The sequence below is a fragment of the Laetiporus sulphureus genome, assembly GCF_001632365.1.
Source record: "Laetiporus sulphureus 93-53 unplaced genomic scaffold LAESUscaffold_41, whole genome shotgun sequence".
NCBI lineage: Eukaryota > Fungi > Basidiomycota > Agaricomycetes > Polyporales > Laetiporaceae > Laetiporus > Laetiporus sulphureus.
In genome coordinates, this window is record NW_024468550.1 from 78,047 (window position 1) to 104,568 (window position 26,522).

The window sequence follows — 26,522 nt, forward strand, 5'->3', positions numbered from 1 at the left end:
GGCGTCAGTAGCGAGAAACAAACATATAAGAAGACCGAAAGAGAAACAAGGGACCATACGGGGTGTCACGCTATAGCACTAGCGCGGCGTTGATCAGTAGACCACTAACACCAACTTGTAGTGCACGACGCACTCAACAATCCATACACACAGCTTGCAAATGGAAGAGGCTCTTCGGCAGCGGATCCTTGTGCCACTTCGCAGGCACCGCCCCGAACGCATTCATCAAGGCCGCATACTGCATCTTCGACGGTCTCCGCCGGAAATAGCGCTTGCTCGCCGTCGCGCATATCCCGAACACAGTCACGAACGGCACCTTCGGGTCGAAGGGGTCCTCGGGGACGCGGCTCCCTCGCGGGAGCACCGTCGCCCAGAAAAAGTGTTCGTAGCAGAAGATCCGTTTGAGCAGCAGGAGCATGAGTCCGTGTGTGTCCAGCAGAGCCTTTTCGTGCTTGTAGATGAACACGTCGATGTAGTGAGGGAGCCGCTTGATGTAGCTTCTGACGGTAGCATCGGAAACTTCCCAGCCGAGGACGTAGTGGCATGGATGCGAACGGAACCCCTTCGGCAGGCGGGGATAACGTATTGCCTGCCCGCGCTTTATGCGGTGCACGAGAGACGACTGTGGCCTGCTTTTGGCGCGGTCTACATCCATCGCAACATCACCGCGCGCAGGCTTTGAAGGCTTCTCAGAGTCGCCGATGGCCAATTCTTGAGACGCATTCTTCTTCTGCTCTCGGACCTGCAGAATTGTCATCAATAGTGCGCATCTTGCTGCCAGCTTGGCGACGAGCGCAAATACATACCTCTAACTTCTCAAACACCTCCCTTAGCGACTCTAATTCACCCATATAGATCGCTTCGTACTCGAATGTCCAAGCTGTGTGGCGAGGATGGTGGTAGTTACGCGGCGACTGAAGCGCGTTCAAGTACGCGTCGGTCCTTAAATAGGCCGCTCGGACTCACATGATAATATGGCCCGCCAGTGGCTCAGCGCTCAGACGGAATGATCCGATGTCACTTGTTGGTCCAACACCACCAACCCGACCTCATGAAGGCACCATAGAAATTATGCGGCTTCATTCTCTAACGTCCAAGCATCTTACGTCCTGACGACTGCATAAGAATTAGTCAACAATGTTGCAACATAACGTTTCCTTATCAGGAACATAACCTGAGGTGGACCCACAAACTGAAATTCTCATAATCGTTCAAGTGCCATGATCATGCGCGTGGAATGAGACTCGTAGAATACATAATTGGGAAAGTTGAAGTGGCCAGACCCTTCGAAATCATCAAAGCAGCAGATGTCCCAGAAATCGTTGCTCAATCGTTGCACGGCTAGCGCCACCAACGCGTTTCATATGATCACGTGGACGCGTCCGAATCTGCAGTGTGGGCCACTGGCGCCCGGGGCCCTATCCGAGAAGATGGCAAGCAACTGTTGCTTTAATTAACTTGGCAATGCATGTAGAGCTGGAAGTCGAGGAGCTGCGCAAGGTGGCGAACAGTGCACATTAAGTGAACGGCGCAGCCGTTCTGTTCGCGGACACGCCTCCGCTCGGGAAGTGGTCATCTCGGCGGACGCCTGAAAGCATGCTGTCTGCAATCTGTGGAAATTATTGATATAAGCTGTTTCACATAAAAAAACTGTCCCAATCGACAATGCAAGCCTTCATTACATCTCTGAATTGTGGGACAAGGCCCTCGGCTCGTGCGCAGGCAGAAGATGGAATCTACGAAACATCTATAGCCTAAGCGCGTAGGAAGCAAAGTCCGAAAGAATGATGTACATGGAAGGTATTGCCAAGGAGAAAAGCTAGATGAACTGAGCCCTGCCACATCACCACCGCGAACACCAGGACGGTATCGTGCGGTGACCTAAGCCCATAACCTCATCGCAACCGTTCAGCCACATCAAACAGAATCTGCCCCGTCCCGCCTGCACCCTGACCAAGCCTTGCAAGAGCGCTCCGACGAACTCTGCCAGCCATGGCGCTGGTATAAGAAGATCGCAGGCTATCCATACGGCGAAGATTAACTGCGGGTGGGTATCCACAATTCGCGCCAGGGCGGCATCAAGCTGCTCACAAGGCATACTTGTGATATCCGACTCGCTTGTCGTAACCAACTTGATGTCGATCGATTGCAGCCTGGCATGCATTGGCTGGATATCGGCAAGGATTGAGAGCAGACTCGTCCAGCCATTGGAGAACGCCCCTGAGCCAGGGGCGCGATGACACCCTACATCGGACACATAGACCGAGACCAGATTCGGATTGTGCATCAGCGCTGCTTGTTGGCCATCTGGTGAACGGGAGAATGCCGCGGGTGGCAAATTGAGGACGAGATGCTCCAGACATTCACCAGATGCACGCAACAGGCCTTGAACGTCGCCCGTCCTGAGAAATTTGACCGAGGCCGGAATTTCGCGCACGGTAATCGCCAATCGACGCATGCGCAGCTTCAGGCCACCCTGCAGCAGCCAGCTGAGTAGGGGGTCTGGCGCATGGACACCGCATTGGAAAGTCTCGATCGCTATCGATCCCGGGATGACCACTGGAGGATGAGTGTGCGAACCATCGCACTCTGAGACTCGTCTTATCTGGAGCTTCAGGGAGGAGAGCGAGGGGCATGCGCAGATGAATCGCTGCAGGCTTACGACGTCGTCGACGATCCTGATGTGCAAGTGAAGAGCCTTCACCATGGGCAGTATCGGCCACCTTATAGTCTTCGCAGAAAAGTAAGAATCGTTCCATATGGTTCCTCGGAGGGTGAGCTCTTCTAGCCGGCCGAAAGATGCGAGCGTTTGAGGCACGAAGGCGGGAATCGCGAAACGGTCGTCCCATCCAAAGTCCAACGTGCGGACGCAGAGCGCCACCGCGTCCCTCGAGTGAAGCATCACATCCTCAAAGGCGACGAGCTCCAGGTCGTTGACGATACGGATGAAATGAAAAAGATGTTTCCGCGTCGTGGGGAGCCATTCTCGCGTGACGCGGCTGCAGACCTTGAGGGTCTTGCGGTCGTCCCATAGGTGATCGAGTATGTAGTCGCATATTTCGAAGGGCAGACGTGGCGATGGGAGACCCAGATAGTCGCCCATATCGGCGATGAAGACCTGTGTTGAGCGTGCTGGAGTGAGCAGACAGAAATGTCAGTACTGAGTACACAGACACTGAAGCATCTTCAACACTAACGGACAACCGCTCTCACACGCGACTGTTCGACAAGCCTCAGGTGCGGCAGGTCTCTAGGTCACTGAGAACGTGCGGGAGCTGTGTTGAAGAGGCGGACATCAAATCTATTGTATCCCGTCGCAGTCTCACTTACTTGCACTGATTGGCGCCCGGGGACGTTTAACAATATCACCTTACAAAAATGACTTGTGGCTCATTTAAACCTTATTTTCGCAGTGCATAAGTTGACGTCGGGCGCTTATTCACGCTGGGCCGAGGTCGCCTCTCGCGCTCTCTCACACGAGATGACCACCGTATGGCACGAGTCGTTCGCGGCCTCCGCAGCGCATCTCTCCCAAGAGACTGCAAGCGGCGACGGCGATGTGAACGCGTTCTTCGTGCACGCGCACTTTATTGTCGAACGTGCACGAGAAAAGCTCCTGTGGAGCTGGTCCCTCGGACGGGTCGGCGCCCTCAATGGAACCTGGGGCGAAGCAGAGGCTCGGCGCGCTTGGGGTAAAATTGGTGGCGCCTGGGGGGGAGCGAATTGCTCGTCGAGACCAGCCACCTGGATACGCTCACAAGGGATGGGGTCGAGAGGTCCTGAAGGCGAGCGGATATCCGCTTCCGAGCTTGACTTCATATTCATCTTGTATGTACATTTCTGGTTGGTTGAAGGGTTTTCCTCTACTAACAAGACCCCATAGCATCTCTCGACGGTTGCGCATACGCTGGTCTAGGTGCCTATGGTCGGCCAACTTGGGTGTCATTTGCCCCGGAGATCAATGAGGCCACGGTCCAGGTGCAGGATATTCTACGAGAAGTGCTTCGCGATGAAGCATCTGGAGTCTGAAGGCGAACACCCACCCGGAAGCGAGATCTTTGCGGATATCGCGTTCCGCAATGAGGCTTGTGGAGACTGTGGTATGCGTCTTTCCTGCCCCTTATTTGGAGGCACCTCAGTGGTTATGGCGCTAACAAAAACAAGCGGCAGCCATGGCTTGTCGGCTTTCCTTCCTGCTCCCGATCACGTCCTTCCACCAGTGGGCACTGAGGATGGCGACCGAGAAGTGCCCCATCTCCCTCTACTCGCGTACTTCTCCCTAAATGCCGTTACGGGCATGAAGCTAGAGCTGAATGTAAGACAGTGGGTGATGCAGCTCCTACAGCGCTACCACTATGTGATAGGTACGTGCCAGCGCTCGGATATCACAGTTACGTTGATTGATGTGGGCTGTCTAACGTGATCCAGGTCGTGCACCGTCACTCTTCGAACGCGTCTCGAGCGCCCAAGGCGCGGCGCAAGTCGTCGCATATATCGAACGAATGCCCAACGCAGCTCTGCTTTACATCAATGACAATGCCGCGAAGCAGAGCCTGACTACCCAGCTGACACCGGTGCTGGAAACATGGTTTGATAGACGCTGGAAGACGCTTTCCGCTCGGGAATAGCGGTGACAAGGGTCGAGCATTCCTCTCATTCGGGCTGATGTAAGTTCGTGGGGCTTTCTGGGCTGCCTCCAATCAACGTTGCCATCTGGGTTGATTGTTGTCTGTAAAATGTTCCATTGTCATAGCCTTGTGCTATGTCCCATCTGACTCGTAGTTCCTGCTGATAGTACCCAGACACAGATTTCTACAACCCATGCCGAGCTACATGCATTCCATCAAATTCCTGACACCTGTTTAGGTGGATGGATTACGGGTTACGATTAGAACTAATTTCGCATGTCTTTCACTTCCGAGTACTGTGATCGCATCTTCGTCGACACCGGGATGACCCTCATTCGTCCTTGGCTTAGCCTTTGAACTGATTGTTCATCACTTTTCCTGACTACCTCCAGGCTGTCGTTCCGAACATGTCATTTGTTATGAAAAATCATGCGATGCTGTGCGATTGTGGGTAGCGTGCGATGTAAAAGGGAATGTTGTCATCAACGCGCCCAACTTACTTCCAGTGTACGGCTGCGCTGCGACTTTAGTCTCTGGGTCACTCGGATTTCTCACTACTTCGGCTATTCTGCCGCGTCTGGGCCTGTGCAGTAGTCAATTGCGACGTCTTGCTCCCATGTCCTTTCATCCCGAGTCTGCGGAGCATTTCCGCAAGCCGAGCATTCAGAACGCCATCTTCGGCAGTGCACGGCGCAGGCGGCCCAGCAATCCAAAGCCGGTGTCTGTCGAAGATACGCTGCAGGCAGTGAAGGGATCTGATGATGCTTCCCAGCACGAGGAACTGGAAGGACTTTCTTTGCGGCCGGGACCAGATCTTGAATCAAACCTGTCGGTGACAGTTGGCGCATCGCGATCGAACGACGCAGCAGTGAAGGAGTCATCGGCAGTGCGAGCTGCTCGACGAGAACGAGGAGCAAGCGTACAACGGCCCTCTAGCCCAGATGTAGGGACCATCCTCGCCAACACACCTCGCCCCAGGCGCAGGTCATATGCTGCCGCTCCCACAGCGTTCCGCACACCCCATCGCTCGAGCTCTGGTGTCGGCTGCCACAATGATCTGAAGGAAGCGGGCTCAGATACGGAGCGGGAGCTCGACGGCAGCGAGTCCGACTCGAGCATCGATCTGCACACGCCCCTCCCCCATCTCATGTTCCGCGATGGCTTGCTGTCTCCGCGCTCAAAGCTGCTTCCCAAGGGCCCCGGAATGACATCGTCGTTTCCATACCTCCTTGAGGAGGACGAGGAAGGCGACGCGCCCGACCGCTCGCTCAGCGTGCTCAGTGCGGCGTCCATGGCTGGGTCTATCACTACGAAGGCGGGCGTATTGTACAAAGACCCTCGGGATACTGTAAGACGGCGGATACGACACCGAGACGGAAGTCTCCTGCGCGCAGGGATGGGCTTGACGACGGGGCTCGGCTGGAGCGATAGGTGCGTTGCTTGATCGCTGCTTGCGCTGCGGCCAGCCTGACGTGGGCGATCGTGTCAGTGAGGATGAGGATGCGCCCTCGACGCTCACCCGGAAGCTGATACACACCTCGATCACACGCAAAACATCGCTGTCTGCAAGCAATTCACGGCCACTTTCAGAGGCCACGAGGGAATCCACGGTAGTCAGCCCGCCACCTGCTGCAGGATCACATCCGAGCAAAGACCTGCCCAAGTCTGCATCCACGTCCAATTCGTCGCTATCCTCGTTACGGCCCAGCACTGCGGATAGCACGTCTTCGCTCGAATCGACGCCAACGCGAGTCAGAGCGCAATCCAGCATGTCGATATTCTCTACTGGGGCTTCCTCCATGCCTACCACACCCAGCTCTAGAGGTGTCGCTGGTGCACGTCGTGTGCAACGGCCTTTAAAGTCGACCGATATCCAGGCGATAATCTCGAGGCAGCGTGCTCTATCGTCCGCGAGCACCAGCTCCGTGCTGTCTACAGGATCAGTATCAGGTCTTCCCGGTCGTGCAAGCTATTATCAACGATCATTAACGTCCTTTACAGCCAATGGAGCGCGGCCACGGACCATGTCGGCCGCATCCAGCGTAAGCTCCGTATCTACATATTCCTCAATGGGTGCATCAGGTTCGTCCACTCCCTCCGGAGGTAGCACGAGCACAACGTCAGGCATGCCGCGGCCGCTCCGCCTTTCGCAGTCCATGGCGCTGCGGCAGAACATGGTCCGCTCACCGTCGGGCATCCCAAGCAAGACCGGCGTGCTGACGAATGGCCAGCACGCGCGCACGCTCTCGAGCGTGCCGTCCGTCCGCAACCTCTCGCAGCTCCCTAGCGCGGCGCCCATCCAAAGGGCCGACAGCAACGGCTCCTCCACGTCTACGACTTCCACGCCGACGACGCCGACGAACACACGTGCGACGCCTACTCCGCCCTCCTCTCCGCGAGTACGCCCGCTCGTTGCGGGCCCGAGGCCGAAGCCTCGGACAGGCACTGGGATGGTCTACCGCACGTCGAGCTATGCGAGTCTGCAGGCGGGTGCGATAAGGGTGCATAGTGTGTCCGTCTCTCCTGGTCCAGATGGTGGTGTCATGTTCTGAGAGCAGACACCGTCTGTCGTGCGTTGCCAGCCGTGGCGCTGGCGTCATGTTTTCAACTCCATCTGATATTCTGCCCAAACGGATAATCGCGCTTTCGTCGTTCTATATGCTTTGCTCCTCACTCAGAACCGTGCTGTGTTCACTCAACTCATTCAGTTTTCTGCTCTCGTTCTCATTGAGCCTGTCCTATTTATGCAATCTGTCATCAGATCTATTCTGGAAGCTCATCTCGGATATATTGGTATATCACAAACATACGGAACGCTAGTTGCCACGAAACGATGTGACAAGGTTTACCTCCCAGGGTGGGGTATGTCATGAAGTCCTAGGATATACCAATAGCTCGACGATAGAAGCCGCGAATCCATACTGTCAGCTTCAAGGCCAGCCATTTCCCAGTGCTTTGATCAACACGCCCACACCAGCCAGCATCGCCAGAAGCAGCACCATATTCGGGTATATACCCACACCTCTGGCACTGCTGTGGCTCCCTTTGCTAGTGATGCCATAGCCGCCATCCGCCTCACTGTGTCCGTTCGAGGTCTCCAACGTGCTCGGATCGACAGTTGTGTTGTAAAACTGTGACCGTCGTGACAACTAACTGCGTGCCGAGCGTCGTTTTGACCGCGCACCTGAATGCAAGACCGACCTGGCCAGCCCGTGCGACGTTAAAATTCTCGCCGACGGATGGGGCCAAAAGGTATCTACAAGATGAACCATCCACCATCATGATCACTCGCAGGGCCGACAGCAACGGTGGCCATGTCCACATAACTCATTTCACCCTGATCTGAGATGGAGACGGTCACAATGTGATCATTGGTGCCAGATCAGGCCTGCGATGTTCGTCGACGAGATGGATGTCTTCCTCGCCGAGCTGGTCGACACCGAGTACCCCCAGATGGGTCCGTCTTGAAGTTTCATAGACCGCATAGCCTGGCATATAGTCGTTGTCACCATTCGCCGCGAGATCGATGTTGTACTAGTGGTTCGAGGAGCCAAGCGTCTCGGCGACCGCGAAGACGGAGTAGAAGATGGAGTCGATGGCCCATTGGTGGCCCGTGGGCCTGGGACTGGTCGGTTAGGGGGGCGCTAACAGGGAGCGATCATGGCCGTGAAGTGGAATTGGGAAATCGAAACTCACGGGTGAATGGCTGTGATCAAAAATGTGAGGTCGTGCCACGGACTGAACGGCACCGGCCGTGCCGAATGGCAGAACACATGCAGGGAGCAACGGGGACAAAGCATAGCTGCGGCCTGTACTCATTGCGAGAGAAAGAGGTCGGTGTTGCAGAAGATGCGCTCCCGTTTCTTGTTCGAATTTGTGAGCCATGACATCTGTCAGAGGAATGGAAAACATGGCGGACCTTCACAATGTCACTTGTGGACGTAGCAATTGTCCGCCCTGCAACGCGTGATTCAGTCATACGCTCAAGCAGGGAACGGACAGCAGATGCCAATGTCTTCGCTGTCAGACAAAACGAGTTCGCCGAGAGTGGCGTCGTAGGCACCTGCACCGGGCCAATCAATATTGTCGCGACGTCCTCATGTCCAGTGAGCTTCTCTTCTGATGATGCTCTGCAGAGGGAGGCACGTACTGTAAGGGTACAACATGTCGACATCTGGCGAGCAGCACCCAGTAAGAGCCTTCGACTCTTCAGTGGGCTGTTCATGATATGATTGTCACGACTTATCATTGTCGGGTATAATTCCAATGCATGAATATGTACAACAACTCTGCAAAATCAGGGACCCTGCAGTAGATATGTTTTCTAGACTAGAGATAGAAGTACAAGTCAGCTATGAGCGATGAGCCTCAGCCATTGCACATCTCAGCCACCGGCGCGTCATCCAATCGGCGCGTTTCGGAGATGAAAAATGCTTATGTAATCCGAACTTGGCCACTCCTGAGCTCTCATGCCCAAAGGTAAGAAGAAAGCAACTCAGGCCAATACACTCGGTGACAAGGCAGAGGCTCTCCTTCACCGTCATCACGTGAGTCCCGAGGAGATCGGGACACGCATGCTGACGGTGAAGCCTCTGGTTGTGGCGAAGTCATCAATGCCGAAACGTTGCACCGCCCACGGTTGCCCCTGAGCTTACCAAGGCGGCCAAGAAACTCACAAATATTGTCCTCGCTTCAGATGTCAGACTCTCCCGGAGCTGACCCTGATGTTATGTTTTATAAATGTGGGTCTCCGCCTCCCACCATCGATATCACGAGAGATGGCTTGAAATACCATGCTGTCGTCAACCCTGTCGACAAGGCTCACTGCGAAAGTGCTGTTGATGCTACAGCAGCAGCCAATGGCCGTGCCCTCATTCCCTCGATGAAGGCTTAACGTAGAAAGACTAAGCATAGGCGTGCAGGTGTGCCATTTTTCCCTCTTTCTGTGTGCCACATGCTCACATCCATCTGTTGCATTAAGCTCCACCCAAGCACCCCATTCCAGCACCTTCCACCAGTGAGAGCAGGAGCATCCATGATGGAGGACTCGCCGCACTCAATGCCAAGTTTGACAAGCTTGCAGCAGAACTAGCTGGCAGGAATGCTGAGCAAGCTCAAAGGAATGCCCGGCAGGATCAAATGATTGCCGACCTTCGCGTGAAGGTCACCGATGTGAGCTTTCGACCTCTCTCTCAATGTTCAGCGTGTATTGCTAATTCATTATACTGTTCTCACCATCTACAGCATGAGAAGGCGATCACCATGCTTGCCAACCGGGCGTTGCTCGACGACGCGTGCCTGCTCATCGCAGAGCGTTATGGGTTCCAGCTGGCTGAGCTATAGCCACCACAGCATTGCACTAACATTGACATGTGGTGGAGGAACACTGTGGACACTGTCCATGCCCGCCTGTCTGACAAGGACAAGGCAGTGCTGGACAGGAATGCTTTGGACGTGATATTTGACAGTGGGAGTGGCAGCATCCGCCGCAGGGCAACATTGCTGCTCATTCAGCAACTATGGGCATCGCCGTGCTGTTGTCCACTTTTGACCACGAAGCAGAGGAATGCCCTGCGAAATCTGTATACCTTTGTCGTAGGCGAGGAGCCGGCGTTGTGATTTGTTCTCAAAGTATCCATCGTGACTTGTAAATACATTCCGAATCATTCCACAGTCTGGGAGAAGTCACCACGCTCTGCCATGTAATTTATCGTGCACAATTCTCGTCACGATCGATGTCTCGCAGGCTATTGGGACATCTTCGTGTTCGCATCAGTTGTACATACAACAGCCAGCGTATGCTACGTTCGAGTAGTGACTACTACAGGATGCGTATACTTTCAGGTGGCCCGAGGTAGCTCGGTTGTACACTGCCTGTGTCTGCAATGCAGGATTCAAGATGCGCACTTCATAGGTTGCAGAGATGGTGACACACCGATAACAATCTTCTGCACGACGACAGTAGGCTCAATCATCCAGAGCTGTTGAATCTTTAACATACCGATGTTCGTGATCACACTGTTTCGTGCTTACTGTTAACGTGTGGGCGCCCGGTTCAGCAGTGAAGTTCATGTAGATCGGATTGACGTTCGTCGCCACCCAGCCATCAAGTCCGTCCCACGCAGCAGGCTGTGTCCCCGGCGTTACGACTGGCACGAAGTAGCTCACTTGTGGCTCGCACGAGTCGACCTGGATGCCGATAGCAAGGGGCCGGGTCGGCCCAAGCGAGTTCTGTGACGGCGAGACGTAGGTCGTGATGAAGACGTTGCCGCTATCCTGATAGGTGTTGAAAGTGTAAAAGTCGTACTCACTAGACCCGGGATGTAAGTATGCGGATCTCGAATTGGAAATGAACGAACGCTCACATGCTGGGACCGGTGCCGACTGTGAAGTTGAGCTCGTCGCCACCGCGAGGCCACGGGGTGACGCCGGAGAGCGTCCGGCCGTAGCCTGGGAGATTGATCCACGTAATGCCTTCGACTGTAGTATTCCTTGAAGCGTGCGCAGCCTCGATCGAGACGCACCCATCGCCCTCGACGAAACCTACGTGGTGCAAATCAACACAATCTAGCATGACCACACTGGTTGCACATACCTGTGAAATTATTCGGCACCTGCGTGTAATTCGCGGTCAGCGTCGCCGTAAGAGACATCGACGGCTGGCCCTGCGGATAGGCCTCGAACGTGATCAATGCGATTTCCGTGCTCGACAGCTGGCTCCAGTCGACGGTGGCGAAGACTCGCTGCTCGGGCGCGTCAGGCGATATGTAGCCTGCCACGGGCGACATTGTCACCCAAGTGACGTTGCTGGTCGCCGTGAAGTTGAATGGCACTGGTCCACCGGCGCCGATGTCGAAGTACCTGTTGCCGGAAGGCAGGTAGGGGTCGATGGACAGAGATGGGTTCGGGCAGCTGTAGCCTTGCGCGCATTGGTATTGATTGTCGCCCGGCCTGATGCGCTCCGGTGAGATGTAGGAATGATGTGATATGAGGAAAACGCGCACCAGGCAGCCTGGGTGCCCTCAGGCGCGACTCGCATGGCGCCAGCTAATGCTTGCTTTTGCGCTTGATATCTCGAAATATAGGGCATGCTTAAGAAACGCGCGGAGTTGGGTAGTCTGTAATGCGTATCCAAATGCTCAACTCACGTATTGGCCTGCGGTTGCTGCCAGTAGGAATACATGACATGAGTCTGGCTCATCATCTGGGTCCTAAGGGATCTCCGTCCCGTGAGTGTACAATCAAAGTAGAATCGAAACGGTCTAACCATTTGCCTATAGCAATGGTCAGCCATTTTGTACTCGCAATACCCAAACGTAGACGCACCGTCCAACTGAGATTCATACTCGACCTCAAGCTCCCAATCCTGCTGGAACAGCTCCTCGACAATCGCAGCATAGTCGTTGGCGCTGAGGAAGGCTTGTGAGGCGCGAAAATTATTCATACCCGCTGCAATCCACATGTTCGCCAGGGTGTAGCTGGCCTGCACGGGATGATAGACCAGCTCGAAATACGCGGGCAGCATCTCGGCTGGCAGTGAGTCGCGAACTTGAGTAGCGGACTCGTTGGTGGCTTGCCACATGGCCAGCATGTTCTCAGCCCTGAAAACAAGATGAGGACATCACTGCGCGGAGGCCGCCATGTACCCACTCTCGGTAATTCCACAAGCTGTAGACAGTCGAGTTGAGGAGCTCTGGCTTCCTATTCGAATTGAAGCGGGTGATGTTCGCGATCACATCGGCCACCGTCGCAGCATCTTCAGACGAAAGCCCGAACTCGCGCTGAGCCCACAGTTCGACGTAGGTGTCAATATTGTTGATGTTCCACACCGACGAATCCCAGCCGAGCGCGATGAAGAATTCTATTTCTTTTTCGTATGGCTTTAGATCGCCTACGTTTAGGATCCAGATCCGCGTGGCATTGCGGGCGACCGCGAGGGACATTTGCTCGTAAGTCTGCAGCGGACATCTAGAGCAGTTTACGAAGGAGGGAGCTCATGAGCTTGCCTTCGTCATCTGATTGCTCTGTAAAGCACGGCCACCTTAGAGTTGCTCACGGGCACGAGACGAGGGAACATACCGTGATCCACTTGTAGTCTCGCACGCCTCCGACCTGAACACCTTTTCAGCAGTTGTCTTCAGTATTACATTAACACCAACCAGATCGTACTGTCGAGAGCAGTCATGTCAGAGTCACACGTATGAAAGAGTGAGAGATAACTTGCATGATAATAAACACCGGCACCACCAGTACGGTTTCGCTCAGACAGTGTGGGAAGGCGTTCAATATTCCCATATCTATGGAGTGATCAGAGACGACAACGTTGGAAAGTCATGATACGCACAGATCATCAGTCCACAAAAGAGTGACATCGTCTGGGACAGTCATTCCGTCTTCGTAGTACCCCAGCACTTCCTGATCTAGACCAACGTGCATGAGCCATAAGCAGCAATTGGTCGAATACAGAAACTCACATAGACACCACATCTGCGGAATCGTGGTGACATTCACTCCCGGATAGGTGTTGCTCAATATCTGCCGCTGATCTGCGATTATCTCCTCAAGCAGTGCGATGTTCTGACCACCGGCCAATGGCACTGGCGACAAGCTGTGTCAAGGAGTGCGAACAGGGCGTAACATGCAGCAGCACGTACAGTCACCTGTTTTCCGGGATTAGATTAGTCATGATAATCCGAGCACTGGAGATCGTACTTACCATCCCCTCGCATGCCCACAGTCCAGACGTTTTCGTACGGCTTGCCACGATCGGCACCAACGACCCAGAAGTCATAGATATTCTGCGCATTCGTGCTGTAATCCCAAGGACCTACGCCGAACAGAGTCCATTCAACTGGAATCGACCGCATCATCGGCTCTTCATGACTGGTGCCCATGACTATTCCATACCAGTTGGCCAGAGGTTGGTTCAATGTGTCGTCGACACCGAATGCACTAGGTTGTAAGAATGAATCACAAGTTGTATAACTGATATGGCGGAATGCATACCTTGACCACATCGCTATAGATAACACCGCACAATTAATTATGCAGGGCAAACATCAACAAGCATCTCTCCGCACCTGGCCATAAGTAGTTCGCCTTCATCCGGAGCAAAAGCTCGAACCTGCATCAAAGTGAGCATACAGAGCTTATATTTACACGTGGCAACTCACAGCTTCGTATAGAAGAAATGGTTGAACGGCGAGTCTGTGAGCGCAGCGCCGGTACCGTTCGTGAACCGTACCATGGCCCAGCCCTGAAGAGCAGGCTGCTCGTCGTTCAGGAAAATACCACGATACTTCACTGTGGGGGATCCATGGGCACATCCAGCAGAGTCCACATAGATCTCAGAGTGTGTTTTCGTAGGGACATCAGCCCACCTACGTAGGAACACTTGAGCTAAGCGCCGCGCAACTAAAGCCTTTTTTGAACTTACCAATACCACGGAGAGACGCCTGACAGTAGTAATTATTTCTCGGTACCAGGATGAGCGAATAGAGGGAAAGACCTCACCTATTTGTTCGGAGTGGTCATACATCGCATAGATGGTACCTCGCTTGTCCGCGCCAATCATGACATACGCGCTGCTGATACCCGGGAGAGGGTTTGCCACCTCGCGTGTCATGAATGCTTCCCACTGTCCGTCGATGCTCGAGACATCCAGGTTCGTGTTTTGCACCACCTCATCGATGAGCGACGACTGTCCCAATGTACCGACAATTATGGGCCTTATACTAGCAAGGCTGAGATTGGTACTGGTCGCAGGGATACTGACGTTGAGCAGTAGAGGCATTACCCCGGTCACATTGTGAATGTCCATGGCGAAGTCGTACGCGGTACGTTGCACACCTCCCCAATCATCTTCAGAAAGAAGAATTGGCGCAGCCACGCCATTGCTGACAACTGGGAAAGAGGACGCAGAGGGAGAGAATGTGACACAGGTAGCCTGTCCAATCGCATGCACGTCGGCTACGGCCAGGAGGCCGAACAACACATAGCCGCCCCAGCGTCCGAGCATGGTGGCGCAAGCTGCAGGCATAACTTCCAGCGAAGGGATACCGTCCGAATGCTTAAGAGCTGTCGCAGGCGCGTGTCGGCTGATTTTTGACCTTGTGTGAAAGTGTACCCTTGTGACCTCGGAAGATTTGTGAAGCTCAACATCCTCGGGGATTCCTTCGAAGCGGACGCATTGCGTGCATCAGACGTCCAATGAACGTGTCTTCGGAGTGGACTTTGGTACAGGAAGCTAGAGCGATGTACTTGACCGAAAAAGAATGCGTGAAACTCGACTTCGCGGACCGGGGCCATCACCTGATGTGCTGGCCACATGTGGACAGGTTTGCTCCCACTGAGTGTTTCTCCTCTTGACTGAAAGCTTCATGTCCGGAATGGTTGTCAGAGGTTGTCAGAGACAATCAGAGATTTCGCTCCAAGGTAGTGCCAATTGAGTGATTAGTCAGGTCAAGGAGCCCGGACAACGGAGACTGCTTCGTGAAGCTCCCCTAAAGGCTAGAGCAGACAGCTACAGGCCAGGGGAGATATAATGAGCACTTTCGGGAAAACTATCTAATTATAGACCCAATTGATGATTCAATAAGTAGCAGCTTACAGCGAAGAAGGCATGCAGTAAGGACAACCAATTCTGATTGTTGTACGATATCCATTGAGGTCGATGCTGTCGTGTGCAAGAGGAGTAGATCTTGTCATGAGGTGATAACGTCCATACAGTACATGGAATGTCTCGAATGATACTCTACAAAGCATGTCGATCTGTGAGGAGCGTATGATATTGAGCTTGAATGAAAAGTATAAAATAGAAGCATACCAGCAGAAATTCAAGTCAAAGATGTAATCAGAATCTGCGAGTCTCCACCAGCGGGAGGCTGTACAGCATGCTCATCGGAGGGCGTGTGTTCTGTGACGGGAATGACATTGACGGAATTCAGCCTATGCGCAGTGACGGCAAGCGGTTCGTCGTCTGGTATTCTGGCGTTATCCTCATCATATTCATCCTCCAGAAATTCGCGCGAAGGAGGCCCATCGTCTTCCGATAAGCGGATTCTGCCTTCCTTTTGCGTCCAAGTGCTAAGCCTTGTCGTCATCGCAAGAGTTTTGACCGTATTCAGGAACAATCAAGCATAAAGGGACCCACTGGTGAGCAACAACGGTCTTCAACGATGAGGCACGCCTCCACAATAGAAATACGGCACATAATGTGCATGTTGTGAACAGGATTATCAACGGGAAGTTGCCTAATGGCTGGGGTTTGGCACCTTTGCGAGGTTCTAAACTTCATCAAGCATGAGAGGCATGAACCAGTAACATCTACATGAAACAAACCTCCAGGCGGTACCATAGGTGCCATCGCTCGTGGTAGAAGGAGTCTGAGATTTGATTGGGTGGCGAGCGTCTTGCGGTAACCTGGCACCTTGCTTATTAGATTAGATTAGATCACACTTACTTAGTATAGGCGCCAGTTAGACGAGCCTGAGGGTGGCCACATTTCCTGCTTGTCTCTTACCATCATAAAGTCATCCTCTCTTGAGGTCCACGGCCATAGATCTTGGGAACTTACTGCTAACAATTTCTTTTCCAAGAAGACAAAAACCACTGGAATCAAGTTTGATAACTGAGAAGACTCGCTCACACCGACTCCAGACGACCATTCGAGACGCTAGTCAGAACCTCAGAACACCTTGATGTGAGTCTTGATGTGGCCTGTCATATCTAGCTAATCTTAATCATACGACTGTAAGTGGAGAGAAGCATGGACGAACATGGCTTCAGTACGCCCAACCGATTATGCGTGACGCCTCAACGAAAACGTCTCTGGACACCCGCATCAATTACCAACGCATATTCAGCAAAACGTCGAAGAATCTCGACTTCTTTTGAATTAGGAGACGAAGATGTACTGGAAGTTGAAAACCCAGCTGCATCCCACACGACTGAGGTAAGTGCAGCGAGTTCGGCGTTATTGAGAACAACCACTCATCCTCAGCAGGCTGATCGCTTCATCTCAGCACCCAACGAGCATGGTGTTCCGCTCAACATCACACCTCGTACACAACGCATTGCACGTATTTTCGGACTGATTGGAGACAAACGTCTGAAGTTCTCAGATTCGGGTTCACGGGCGTCGGGTAGCCAGGACAGCATGACCATGCACCGACTCCAAATGTTAAAGGTGTTTGCACCGTCATCCAGAACTTCCCCTCTTTCTGCTGCATCGCATCTTGCCACGCGGAACCGTACATTTGTTCTGGCGCTTGACGGACCCGGCATCCCTTCAGACCCATTCGCATTTCCACTCTCATGGTCCAAGAAAAACGCGATCGCGGTCGCATGTGGGCGCGACCTCTACTATCAACATCTGGACACGCGCATGATCACGCATTTAGGTACTCTCGATCGAAGAAGCTACGGCAAACTTGCTTCGATCGTCTGGTCGCAAGAGTCACCTGTCCTCCTGGCAGCGGGCACAAGCATGGGAATGGTGCAGATATGGGACTCGCCAGGACAGACGGTGAGGCGACAATGGCGATGTGAAGAGTTCAACGGCGTAGGTGGACTGGACTGGAATGGAGACTTGCTTGCTGCGGGCACCGCCCATGGCGACGTCTATCTCTTTGATACACGCATGCAGGATCCGGTCAGCAAGCTTACGATGCACAAGGGCAAAGTGCACGGCGTGCGCTGGAGTCACGACAGAAAATATTTAGCCACGGGTGACCAACATGGTGTGGTGCAAATCTGGGATGCGCGCGCAGGCGAGGTGCTCTCGGATTCTCATAGAAAAGGCGGCAAGTGGAGACACTACGCGCCCGTGAAGGTAAAATAACGCCTTTCTCAACTAGTATTCACGTTGACACGCGCACACAGGCTCTAGCATGGTGTCCGTGGAAGCCCGACCTGCTCGCAACAGGATCGACCTACCCCGATGGTAAGATCCGCATATGGAGCGTAAAGAATTCGCCCACGATCTCTCCTCTCCACACCATCCCGCTCAACACCTCTGTAACATCGCTCATCTGGTCCCCACACTGCCGAGAGCTGCTGAGCACGCATGGCACATCGTGGACATACCGATCTGCATCTGCGTCTGCGCCCGCGCTGCCAGCAGGTGCGACGGTGCTGCCCACGGGTGTGGTCGCCACAAAGCTGCCATGCACGAACTCGATCACTGTGCACTCGTACCCGTCGATGAAGCATGTCGTCAGCGTGCAAGCGCATCTGGCCGCGGTGGGGCACAGCTGTCTGAGCCCGGATGGGACGATGGTGTTCACGATCTGTCCTGCGGAGGAGGCGATGAAGATGTGGAAAGTGTGGGGTAAACCGGAGAACGCCGTGAAGAAAGAGAGCGCATTTGACAAATGCAGCATACGGTAGATCGTTGGACTCGTTCTCATGGGCAGGATCAATATTGCTTACGGGATGATTGATTCTGACAGCTGTGGTTGAGTTATTGAATATTGTCTGAGATTATATGCTGTCTTGCTGTGGCATGATCGTCGTCTGTGCATTGTATAGTATTGCTTTGCTATCGTATGTCTCCTGAACGTGTACGTATACTCGTCGACTTGCATTGTGTTACTCCCCGAACTGCTGCTTTCGCCGTTATAGCATTGATGGACTTGTGGACCCCCCATACTGGAATACACTACCACGTACGACATCAATCAAGGTATATAAATTCTAAGCATCATGATTGAATGTTGCGTTTGGCCGCAGTTACATCGGCATACCGACGCATGAGTCAGTATTATGCTGCAAAAGTAGTAGCTGTAGCGAGTCGAAACCTTAATACCACCTTCCCGAAAGCTACAAACCGCACTGAAAGTAGAAAAAACAAATATCACTTCCTCCGACTCATCATAAAGCACCCCTCATAACCCTGCACGTCCGACGGACTGAGCGTATCTCGCCATCGACCAGACAGGTTTCCATGAGCGTTCCCGATGATGTATCCGCGGTAGAGCCACCGCCCGCGGTCGTCGTTCATCTGCACATCGAAACGAGAGGTTAGCATTCGATGAATGCGGCACGACAGTGAAGCACACACGTAGTCCTTCGATAGGCTGATGAACCCGTCACACGGCCTTATCCGCCCGACGAGGTTGAACTGGCCCCATGCAGAATGTCCCTGACGATCATTCAATTGTCATTATGGGGAAATGCATCACCACTCGATACTCACCTCGCCCGTTATAATAACATCTCTCACTCTCCTCCTCTTTCTCGCCTTCTCTGGGTTCGCCCTCACTGCCGCCCAGCTCTCATACACTACCAGCGGCCTCTCAGGCTCCTTCACCTCCAGCCCATCAGGGACTTCGTGCACCTCCGTGCCAGTGGGTATGTACGCCCGAAGTGGGCTGCCAGCAGTAAGCGGCTCCGATAACCTGGGATTGGGCCCGGCCAGATCGTCATCGTCCTCCTCCGCGTAAAGATGGTGCTCGCGGAGCTTCCAGAGCTGTGGGTGCTGTGCGACAAGGCTGCGTTCGAGCACAGATGGCGATGCGCCCGAAAGCAGCGCAGCGTATGCGGTGAACTCGGTGTACTGCCAAACGTCCCAACGGCTGAGTATTTCCAAATGGAGTGAATCAAACGGGGATACGCACTGTAAAGAGGCCCTCCCAGTACCCTTCCAAGCTGCCAGGTACGAATGCGCCAGACAGATCCGGGCCAAGTGGCGTCGCAGAAATCGCGAGGCCGACGCTCCTCTCCCACTCTGCTTCCCACTCCCTGCTCCCGGACGTCCCGCCGACGCTGGGTACGCTCGGCTCGGGCGGCTTCATGTAGCTGATGGTGTCCCACGAGACGGGGAGCTTGTTGATTAGCGTGAGGTAGGAGAGGATGGCGGGGGCTGCGGGGGCTGGCGGAACGAGCGAGAGTGAAGCAGCATAGCGGGTGGTTTGCGAGACGTCTTTCAGGTGGTGGGGAGGTATAAAGTCCCGCCAGGAGGGCGTGCATAGACTATATTGATGTGCACCAAGAGCGACAAGCTTTAACACGCTCGTCGTATGGTAGAACGTCGACTCGTCCGTCATGTAGTCATCTGCTAAAGGTCAGAACGCCTAAACGTCTTGCCAAGCGAAACAGTTACTCACCTGGTCTAAGCAGCATCCAGAATAACCACATAGCGAGGGATGTCCTCTCGTCGTCCCCGGACGGCCATGCATCCAGTGTCACCGACAATTGAATGAGTGACGCGCCTGACTGGTGGAAGAGAAACTCCTTGAGCCATTCGTCAATCCTCGCGTACTCCCTCAGCTGCCTCTCATTCCTTCCATCGTTTTCGAGCATCATCAGGTACGCCATCCAGAGTATGGAGCTCAAAACGTGCATGTGTTCCGCGTTGACGTTGATCGACGAAACGAGTGTGTCCTTGCGCTCACGTATGCGTCTCATGAGCAGGCACCGTTCCTTCAGCTCTTCCGCCATCGCAACCGGAGAAGTGCGCTCTCGTCCCAGACGACGTACGGCAGCAGACACATCGAATTTATGCGAGAAGATGCAAGCCCAGAGGTGCGGATTCGAGTCAAATGCAAGGACCGAGTGGATGCGCCGATTTGTCGCGAGCAGAGGGATGATGCCAGCAGGAGGCCCGAGGAGCGGATCGGTTGCTGCAAAGAATGCAATATGCTCTAAGATTTCGGGAGGTACTTTCGCGAGTGAGGGCATCGGTGCGAATGAGTCGATAAAGTCGGGACGGTGGGAGCTGACGGGCTATTGTTTCTCGGTATAAATACGGATCATAACTGGGCAGCTGATGTGCGCTCGGGCTTGCGATAAAGGGAGTCAACCGTGGGTTCGACAACAGCGAATCCAGCAGTGGAACATTTTCGAGGAGAAGGGAACATGCGAGCAGCTTTAACTGGATGATAGTTTGTGACACTCTATTCGTCCGAGAGAGCCGACCGTGACCAAAAGTGGTCAAATAGGAAATCATGTCACTGCAATGGGCGCTCTGAATCGGACGAGCGTTTGCGCTAATAGCCGTACATTCTCGTGTAAGTATGATTAGATGGATTTTCATGAGAAGGCCAGTGGATTGATCTGATATACAACGGAAAGTCTAGATAGTACAGCGGGTGAGGAGATGAAGCTAATATACTAATATGAACAATCAGATTCTTCTATGTTTATTAGGCCGCTCGTCGACCACCCTCTCATTTCCCAAGGACTTCAACTCGCTTCGTGTTGATTGCTGACCATCGTCATCACTGATCCAATTTTCCTTAACCTCCTCAACATTGGCACCCTGCCACGCCTCGCAGGATTGGCGAATATGCCTGTTCCCCGAACGCTCGCTCTTGAAGGTACTGTGGCAAGCAGGACACACCCATTCAATCTTGAGGTGATGATCGTCGATGTGCCTCGGCGCTGAAGAGAAATGCTTCGTCTGGCACCCCGGCCAGTAGCAAGACGGAGCATCATGCCTGTGCTTCTTGGAAAGGTGGTGGCGCATCTGCAGCACACTGGCGCTGTGGGAGCAGTCAGGCCATGGACAGTGGATATCACCATGACGGTCTACAGCATACACCCTTGGACGTTTGGGGATTGAAGTACTTGCACGATTGATGTTTGTCTTGGTTGAAGGGGGCTGTCGTGACGCCAACGTAGCTCGTTTGCGCTTCTCACCTGCGACTGCAGATGAGGGAATGCCATCCTGCCAACGAGCCTTGTCTCCTTTGACGGCTTGAGGTTTAGCTTGCTGCCTGGACTTCCATTTCTGAGAAGCTCCGCTGGTGTCCTCCGCGTCGGATGGGACATACGATGAATCTGAACTGGAAGATGATTGAGAAGGGGAGCGAGAGGAAGATCTGATTGGAGAAGAGCCGCGAGAGAATGCAGAAGATGAAGCGCGAGAGCGTGCCAGAGGGGATTGGCATGAGATGGCATGGGAGTCGACCTCGAAAACCGGTGGAGCCGCGGCGGCGCATACCACTTTCCTGAACTCTTCCCCGGTGATAATGGCTTGACGTTCTGGGCTGGTCCTGCTCGGCGATGTCGAAGACAGTGGACCCCGCATTGACCTACACAATTAAAGATCAGTATGGGATACCTAGCGTGCCCCGGTTTCAATACTCTTACTTTTGTGGAGAAAGTCGTCTGAGGCCTTCTCGCTGTCCGGAACTCTCGTCTGCTTGAGTGCTCCTCCGCCTAGTGTCAGATGCAGGTGATGTCTCCGCGCAAGCAATGAAGGCAATGGAGACATGATCGGCCGGCGCATGGTCACATAGCACTTTAGGGCTATAGATGACTATATCAGCTACATTCCATCGATGACACATAGCACATACCTCTGCGATCTACCGCGTTCGAAGACAGCCTTGATGGACTTGCGAGCCGAGGGACTCGTGGAAGCGACGTCATAGTCTTCCCGAATGTATTGATGTGCGAAGATGAACGGCTCGGTAGCACGTTTCCGAATGGACATTTGCGGCGCCGACCAGTCCATGTCCATCCCGAAGTGCTGTTCGAGAACGGAGGCGCTAAGCGCAAATGAAAGTCAACATCGAATCTCAGATGATCTCGAGGATCCTCACTATGAAGCCCCGTCCGCGAACCTATCCAGACACCTCTCTCGTTCGTACTCCAAGGCCAGTGCGAATGCGAAGTCTCGCGCACGCACAGCGGATGGCTCTTCTTGAGTGCGCGAGTCGACTTGGCCGAACTTCGAATCTGGAGTCGTTGAGCGGAGGAAGCTCCAGTAACTGTAGTCCGCGCAGATATCATTGGGTTGCTGACTACGAGGACACAAGTCGCTACACACCTGTCATCACAGAATGAATGTAAGACCCCGCCGGAGTGTTCATCCCGAGGGAGGAAGATGTCTTCTTCATCCACACCACGTTCCCATACCGTGTCACCTAATTCGGCAGGAACTAGGATTGGGTAGCCAATGACCAAGCTCTCTGGTTCATGATTTGCCCCCGAAAGATTGAAAGGGAGGCGCAAGGCATCAGGCGAGGAAGGGATAGGGTCGGCACCTGTCCGGAGTGGCGCTGACCCACTCGGCCACTCGGAGTGGCCACCCATCAGCAGCTCGGACCTGCAGGCCTTTGAATGAGCGACCTACAATGCATATAAAAGCATGCAATACGTACGACTGCCCATCGTCTGACCTGGAAGTGCGAGGGACAGACTGCGATGGTAGGTTATCTTCTGAATCGGCGTCCGGTTCAGAAGGAACCTGAACCTCGGAGCCCACTTCCTCTTCTACTGCGGCTGAAGACGCGATTGATTTTGATTTACTGCACGATGTATGAATGGGTTGTTACAATCGCACTGCAGAGGTAGTGACAGATAGCGTACTCGGTAATAAAGGCGCCTTTATTGTTACCCGGAGTTTTGGCCCCATGATCGCTTTGTGCCAGGCTCGCCGGATTTGATTGCGAGTAGGTAATCTTAGAGGGTAGCGAGATGCGAGCTTGGGCCATGGCAAAAAATCAAAAGTGATACGGCAAGTAAAAAAAAAACGAGTCCGGAGAGTGTTTAGCGTGAGAGGCAAAGCAGAAGGGGAGTTCACGTCTGCGTAGGAGAGTACGGAACAGCTGTGGCAGTCAAGAGGAAGAACAGCACCGGGTAGATATAGGGCGAGCGCGGTATGCGTGGGGCGTGCATTCAACGCGTCAACAAATCGCCGCCAACCCAACGCGATTACACGCAGTGGCCATTGATCATTTGTGTGTGGCACACCGAACACGTTGCCAGGTATTTTCCGGCGCGTCGTGGCGTACCAATCAATATCTAGATAGGAAGATCCTTGAGCGATATTTAGCCACCGGAGCCGATGCCTCAGCGCTCAGTCTGTGGCCGCAGGGTGTAGCACCGTCAAGATCCTAAACGGAACCGCAATAAACGGAGGCGGCATGCTCTTCGTGTTCCTCAACGCTCAAGGCTGCGTCAACAAGACCCATGAGGTGAGCTTTGTTATGAGGGAAGATCTGCAGAGAATCACGGGTCACAGCAGTCGATCGAAGGAGTAATGACACTCGCGGCGCTCATCTTAAACGTGAGGTGATTTTCAAGCCGATAACTGGATAGTAGAATGTATGATATTTTTTAAAAGCATAGGTTGCCTTCGGCGGTCCGCAGAGCCGTCAGAGTCTATCGACAGGTTGCAGTAAAAGTGTCGCCGGTGGGAGTTGAGCGTCTCGAGTGTAGAATGGTAAACTGGTGAGAATAGAGGGTGAGCTTTCTACACGAATTGAAAGCCCATGATCATCGACACAGACCTGAAGATATTGCGACGTGATATGAATATTCCTGCGACTGGCATAAGCTCGTAGTTTTTTCACCAAACAGTGATGTTGCAATGAGCCGGATTGGGGCTGATGAGAAGGAGTTTCGATGACCTGAATATTCGGATAAGCACTCCACACACCGTCGACACCGAAGCTTGAATGCTTTGTCCAGTACACTTCTGTTCGTGCGAGACATAGCTGTCTACCAGGGATGCTGGCTACAGGTGTCAGAACTGAGAAATCCAAGGATAGGTACTTGTTCACAGCATTTGGTATCGGTAGTCCGCTCTGCTTCGGATGTTGCGAGATAGAAGGCATCGGCAAGGCGCTCTGATGATATGGCAGCGCAATATAGCACGAACGATGAACTTCACGCGAGCGAAAGGGAGATATGTAAGACATCTCAAATGACTGATACTTTGAACGTCATCGCCGTTGAGCCCCAGTTCCGGTCACAGCAGGTTTATTTGACAGAAACAAGCCATAGGAGATGATCCCGACCAGCCCCCACTGTCAGAACATAAGCAACCTCTTGTTCCTCGAGAACCCGAGAGTGAGTACAAGTTGGTTGCAATGGTCGCGGTCGAACGGTGGCCAAGCAGAGGCTCATTACGTCGAGATAGGAACGTCGGACAAAGTGTTTGAAGGCGTGTGACATACGATACGCGTGATGTCACGCGTCAGTCCGGCCTTCATCCGACACCTCCACGCTGCCATACGTCGACCATCAATCATCCATCTCGCTCGTAGAGCTTCACCATCTTCAGTATCAAGCCATAGCGTTTCTCAATGGCAACACAAAGAGTTCTACAAGCCTATGATGTACTCGAGCTCATCTTCGCTTCGTTTCGGGTCTCGACAGATGTCGATAAACGGTCATTTGGGATCAACGATGCCCGCAAGGGTGACCTGGCTCGTGCCGCACGAGTTTGTAGAGCATTTTTTCTGCCAGCAGTGAAGCTACTCTGGGAAAAGATGAATGATATCCTTCCTCTCTTTGAGCTCTTTGAAGGATTGCATCTGATCGAGAGAGATGTCTCCGAGGAAGGCCCCTCTCATGGCAAAGAGCTAGCCTATGTGCGTTCGAAAGCACTGCTTGCGATTGGATTATTCTGAGCCAGAATTCCGACAGTGCTTCTGCAGTCCTATATCCTCGCAGGAATGGACCAGGTACAAGATATATTCCCAATGCATCAGATCTGTGTCCTTTTCGCCCCGGAGGTGGACCATTCATCCGTCGGCCCTGGAATATATTAGCAAGACTAATGATGGAGCTCCTCTTCTACCTGCTCTTCAGCATCTCGAATGCAAATCGATATCACCACTAGACTTCAGCATTAACAAGTTCATCTCATCGACGTTGCAGGTGTTCAGATTCGCGTACAAGTCTCCACATGGATATGCGATGAGCACACACAAAGCAAGGGAGTTCCACGTGCAGTTGCTATTTGACGAACTCTCTGTCAAGGCACATTCTTTGAAGCACCTCACCATAGTTGGAATCGACCAGCTTTCCTCTGTGCTCCCATTCTCTGTTTGTAACAGGTTATGCAAGGTCCATCTCGGTATTCGATCAAAACTCGATCCAGCCATGTTATCAATGCTCGCTTCATTCCAATTCCTCACAGACCTTTCTTTGTTCTATTCGGACATTGGTCACTCGACATCTCTTGTACACATGGCTGCATTGAAGTGCCTGCACCTGTATAGCCATGTCCATTTCCTCACCCGTTTCTTCAAATCTGTGCGACTTCCAAAAATCCAGTCGTTAAAAATCAGTCTAGCTCGAGTTCAGGATCCTGACAGCTCCCATCCTTTATCAGCGTCGATCGCAGATTGCTGCGCGGAAACGTTATCGCTCCTGCAAATCCACATTTGCGCAGGTCCGCCTGGCACGCATGAGACACTTACCATGTTCCTCGAACCTTTATTTCGCATGCGGCATCTGCGTTCACTGAAAATGAATATAGAACAGTGGTCATCTCCGCTGTCAGGTCAGGATCTGCAGAAATTAGCAGAGGCATGGCCTAAGCTTACGGCGATAGACATCGTATATGATTCTGGTGGGCCTCGAGAACCCCACCTCGACTCTCTGCTGCACTTCGCGACACTCTGCCCAGAGCTGAGATCGATTCATATCGCCCCGCTCTCAACAGTTCCACTTCCAGACCTCGGTCCACTTCCCATTCTATCTCACGGCCTCCAATCAATCTCGTTCGACCATCCATCAAGGTCCCCGATTACAGATCCTCGTGGGGTGGCGTTGTTTCTGGATCGTCTCTTCCCGAACATAGACATGGCTGAATGTGAGCGGCTGCTTAGGAAAGCGGCTGCTAAGGGCGGGCAAAAAGCGTCTACTGAGGACTGGCAGGAGGTTTTGACATATTTATCTGATTTCCGGCTGGTAAGGAACCAGCAGGGTATTCGACTCGGAGCAGGACAGGCTTGAGTTATTCCCTCCTGCAGGTGAGCAGCTTGCATTGCTTTTGCGCTCAGAAGGATTATTGAGTCGCATCACCGGCTGCAGTTTGAAGGGCGTGGAGCACACGAACGTCCTGCTGATGTATCACTTAGGCGATCTTGATCTTGCCAGAAGTCTACTCAGACACACGTTTTTTCCCAGTTTCATAAAACTTGTCTCCCA

The 26,522-nt window shown here is 53.2% G+C and overlaps 12 protein-coding genes across 12 annotated transcripts; 5 read left to right on the forward strand and 7 right to left on the reverse strand.

The window, feature by feature from the left end:
• Nucleotides 1–9: 9 nt before the first annotated feature.
• Nucleotides 10–916, reverse strand: LAESUDRAFT_751702 (uncharacterized protein). The gene is made up of 2 exons (XM_040911680.1): nucleotides 807–916; nucleotides 10–742 (listed from the first exon to the last, which is right to left on the reverse strand). Exons 1-2 carry the CDS (start codon nucleotides 849–851, stop codon nucleotides 134–136), a joined length of 654 nt encoding a protein of 217 aa, XP_040761012.1. The 5' UTR covers nucleotides 852–916; the 3' UTR covers nucleotides 10–133.
• A 685-nt stretch (nucleotides 917–1,601) lies between these two features.
• LAESUDRAFT_704873 (uncharacterized protein) lies at nucleotides 1,602–3,301 on the reverse strand. The gene is made up of 2 exons (XM_040906565.1): nucleotides 3,198–3,301; nucleotides 1,602–3,132 (listed from the first exon to the last, which is right to left on the reverse strand). The coding sequence occupies exon 2, from the start codon at nucleotides 3,101–3,103 to the stop codon at nucleotides 1,844–1,846; it is 1,260 nt and encodes a 419-aa protein (XP_040761013.1). The 5' UTR covers nucleotides 3,104–3,132; nucleotides 3,198–3,301; the 3' UTR covers nucleotides 1,602–1,843.
• Nucleotides 3,302–3,481: 180 nt separating this feature from the next.
• Nucleotides 3,482–4,628, forward strand: LAESUDRAFT_762057 (uncharacterized protein; the record flags this gene model as incomplete). The annotated part of the gene is made up of 4 exons (XM_040913022.1): nucleotides 3,482–3,828; nucleotides 3,884–3,916; nucleotides 3,979–4,364; nucleotides 4,429–4,628. The coding sequence occupies 4 exons, from the start codon at nucleotides 3,482–3,484 to the stop codon at nucleotides 4,626–4,628; spliced, it is 966 nt and encodes a 321-aa protein (XP_040761014.1).
• Nucleotides 4,629–5,244: 616 nt separating this feature from the next.
• LAESUDRAFT_716287 (uncharacterized protein) lies at nucleotides 5,245–7,180 on the forward strand (the record flags this gene model as incomplete). Its single annotated transcript, XM_040907236.1, has 2 exons — nucleotides 5,245–6,059; nucleotides 6,118–7,180. 2 exons carry the CDS (start codon nucleotides 5,245–5,247, stop codon nucleotides 7,178–7,180), a joined length of 1,878 nt encoding a protein of 625 aa, XP_040761015.1.
• Nucleotides 7,181–8,146: 966 nt separating this feature from the next.
• On the reverse strand, nucleotides 8,147–9,080 carry LAESUDRAFT_371875 (uncharacterized protein). Its single transcript, XM_040902213.1, has one exon. The coding sequence runs from the start codon at nucleotides 8,875–8,877 to the stop codon at nucleotides 8,341–8,343; it is 537 nt and encodes a 178-aa protein (XP_040761016.1). The 5' UTR covers nucleotides 8,878–9,080; the 3' UTR covers nucleotides 8,147–8,340.
• A 17-nt stretch (nucleotides 9,081–9,097) lies between these two features.
• On the forward strand, nucleotides 9,098–10,247 carry LAESUDRAFT_751704 (uncharacterized protein; the record flags this gene model as incomplete). Its single annotated transcript, XM_040911681.1, has 5 exons — nucleotides 9,098–9,175; nucleotides 9,325–9,460; nucleotides 9,610–9,800; nucleotides 9,873–9,949; nucleotides 10,010–10,247. 5 exons carry the CDS (start codon nucleotides 9,098–9,100, stop codon nucleotides 10,245–10,247), a joined length of 720 nt encoding a protein of 239 aa, XP_040761017.1.
• Nucleotides 10,248–10,522: 275 nt separating this feature from the next.
• LAESUDRAFT_762059 (glycoside hydrolase family 115 protein) lies at nucleotides 10,523–14,646 on the reverse strand (the record flags this gene model as incomplete). The annotated part of the gene is made up of 21 exons (XM_040913023.1): nucleotides 10,523–10,609; nucleotides 10,662–10,938; nucleotides 10,994–11,171; nucleotides 11,224–11,579; nucleotides 11,633–11,719; nucleotides 11,777–11,839; nucleotides 11,896–11,902; nucleotides 11,955–12,229; nucleotides 12,279–12,583; nucleotides 12,708–12,740; nucleotides 12,788–12,796; nucleotides 12,865–12,925; nucleotides 12,973–13,048; nucleotides 13,103–13,225; nucleotides 13,283–13,288; nucleotides 13,345–13,580; nucleotides 13,635–13,647; nucleotides 13,709–13,752; nucleotides 13,802–14,008; nucleotides 14,065–14,083; nucleotides 14,142–14,646. 21 exons carry the CDS (start codon nucleotides 14,644–14,646, stop codon nucleotides 10,523–10,525), a joined length of 2,967 nt encoding a protein of 988 aa, XP_040761018.1.
• Nucleotides 14,647–15,463: 817 nt separating this feature from the next.
• Nucleotides 15,464–15,993, reverse strand: LAESUDRAFT_716290 (uncharacterized protein; the record flags this gene model as incomplete). Its single annotated transcript, XM_040907237.1, has 3 exons — nucleotides 15,464–15,719; nucleotides 15,781–15,913; nucleotides 15,969–15,993. The coding sequence occupies 3 exons, from the start codon at nucleotides 15,991–15,993 to the stop codon at nucleotides 15,464–15,466; spliced, it is 414 nt and encodes a 137-aa protein (XP_040761019.1).
• A 402-nt stretch (nucleotides 15,994–16,395) lies between these two features.
• On the forward strand, nucleotides 16,396–18,017 carry LAESUDRAFT_762060 (WD40 repeat-like protein; the record flags this gene model as incomplete). The annotated part of the gene is made up of 3 exons (XM_040913024.1): nucleotides 16,396–16,581; nucleotides 16,633–17,460; nucleotides 17,511–18,017. The coding sequence occupies 3 exons, from the start codon at nucleotides 16,396–16,398 to the stop codon at nucleotides 18,015–18,017; spliced, it is 1,521 nt and encodes a 506-aa protein (XP_040761020.1).
• Nucleotides 18,018–18,483: 466 nt separating this feature from the next.
• On the reverse strand, nucleotides 18,484–20,309 carry LAESUDRAFT_738329 (uncharacterized protein; the record flags this gene model as incomplete). Its single annotated transcript, XM_040910880.1, has 5 exons — nucleotides 18,484–18,630; nucleotides 18,691–18,771; nucleotides 18,826–19,185; nucleotides 19,247–19,683; nucleotides 19,736–20,309. The coding sequence occupies 5 exons, from the start codon at nucleotides 20,307–20,309 to the stop codon at nucleotides 18,484–18,486; spliced, it is 1,599 nt and encodes a 532-aa protein (XP_040761021.1).
• Nucleotides 20,310–20,664: 355 nt separating this feature from the next.
• On the reverse strand, nucleotides 20,665–23,346 carry LAESUDRAFT_729316 (uncharacterized protein). The gene is made up of 7 exons (XM_040909613.1): nucleotides 22,947–23,346; nucleotides 22,739–22,885; nucleotides 22,405–22,683; nucleotides 22,178–22,345; nucleotides 21,932–22,123; nucleotides 21,723–21,881; nucleotides 20,665–21,664 (listed from the first exon to the last, which is right to left on the reverse strand). The coding sequence occupies exons 1-7, from the start codon at nucleotides 23,069–23,071 to the stop codon at nucleotides 20,755–20,757; spliced, it is 1,980 nt and encodes a 659-aa protein (XP_040761022.1). The 5' UTR covers nucleotides 23,072–23,346; the 3' UTR covers nucleotides 20,665–20,754.
• Nucleotides 23,347–24,667: 1,321 nt separating this feature from the next.
• Nucleotides 24,668–26,327, forward strand: LAESUDRAFT_716294 (uncharacterized protein; the record flags this gene model as incomplete). Its single annotated transcript, XM_040907238.1, has 3 exons — nucleotides 24,668–24,955; nucleotides 25,245–25,761; nucleotides 25,849–26,327. 3 exons carry the CDS (start codon nucleotides 24,668–24,670, stop codon nucleotides 26,325–26,327), a joined length of 1,284 nt encoding a protein of 427 aa, XP_040761023.1.
• Nucleotides 26,328–26,522: the final 195 nt, after the last annotated feature.

What these genes read in the sequence shown, in the direction of transcription:
- LAESUDRAFT_751702 (XM_040911680.1), bottom strand. Translation starts at nt 851, where the DNA reads ATGGGTGAATTAGAGTCGCTAAGGGAGGTGTTTGAGAAGTTAGAG. An exon ending in AGGTGTTTGAGAAGTTAGAG is followed by an intron (nt 743 to 806) that starts GTATGTATTTGC and finishes ACAATTCTGCAG; the next exon opens with GTCCGAGAGCAGAAGAAGAA.
- LAESUDRAFT_704873 (XM_040906565.1), bottom strand. Translation starts at nt 3,103, where the DNA reads ATGGGCGACTATCTGGGTCTCCCATCGCCACGTCTGCCCTTCGAAATA.
- LAESUDRAFT_371875 (XM_040902213.1), bottom strand. Translation starts at nt 8,877, where the DNA reads ATGATAAGTCGTGACAATCATATCATGAACAGCCCACTGAAGAGTCGA.
- LAESUDRAFT_729316 (XM_040909613.1), bottom strand. Translation starts at nt 23,071, where the DNA reads ATGGCCCAAGCTCGCATCTCGCTACCCTCTAAGATTACCTACTCGCAA. An exon ending in AAAGGCGCCTTTATTACCGA is followed by an intron (nt 22,886 to 22,946) that starts GTACGCTATCTG and finishes TACATCGTGCAG; the next exon opens with TAAATCAAAATCAATCGCGT. An exon ending in CATTCATTCTGTGATGACAG is followed by an intron (nt 22,346 to 22,404) that starts GTGTGTAGCGAC and finishes CGCGGACTACAG; the next exon opens with TTACTGGAGCTTCCTCCGCT.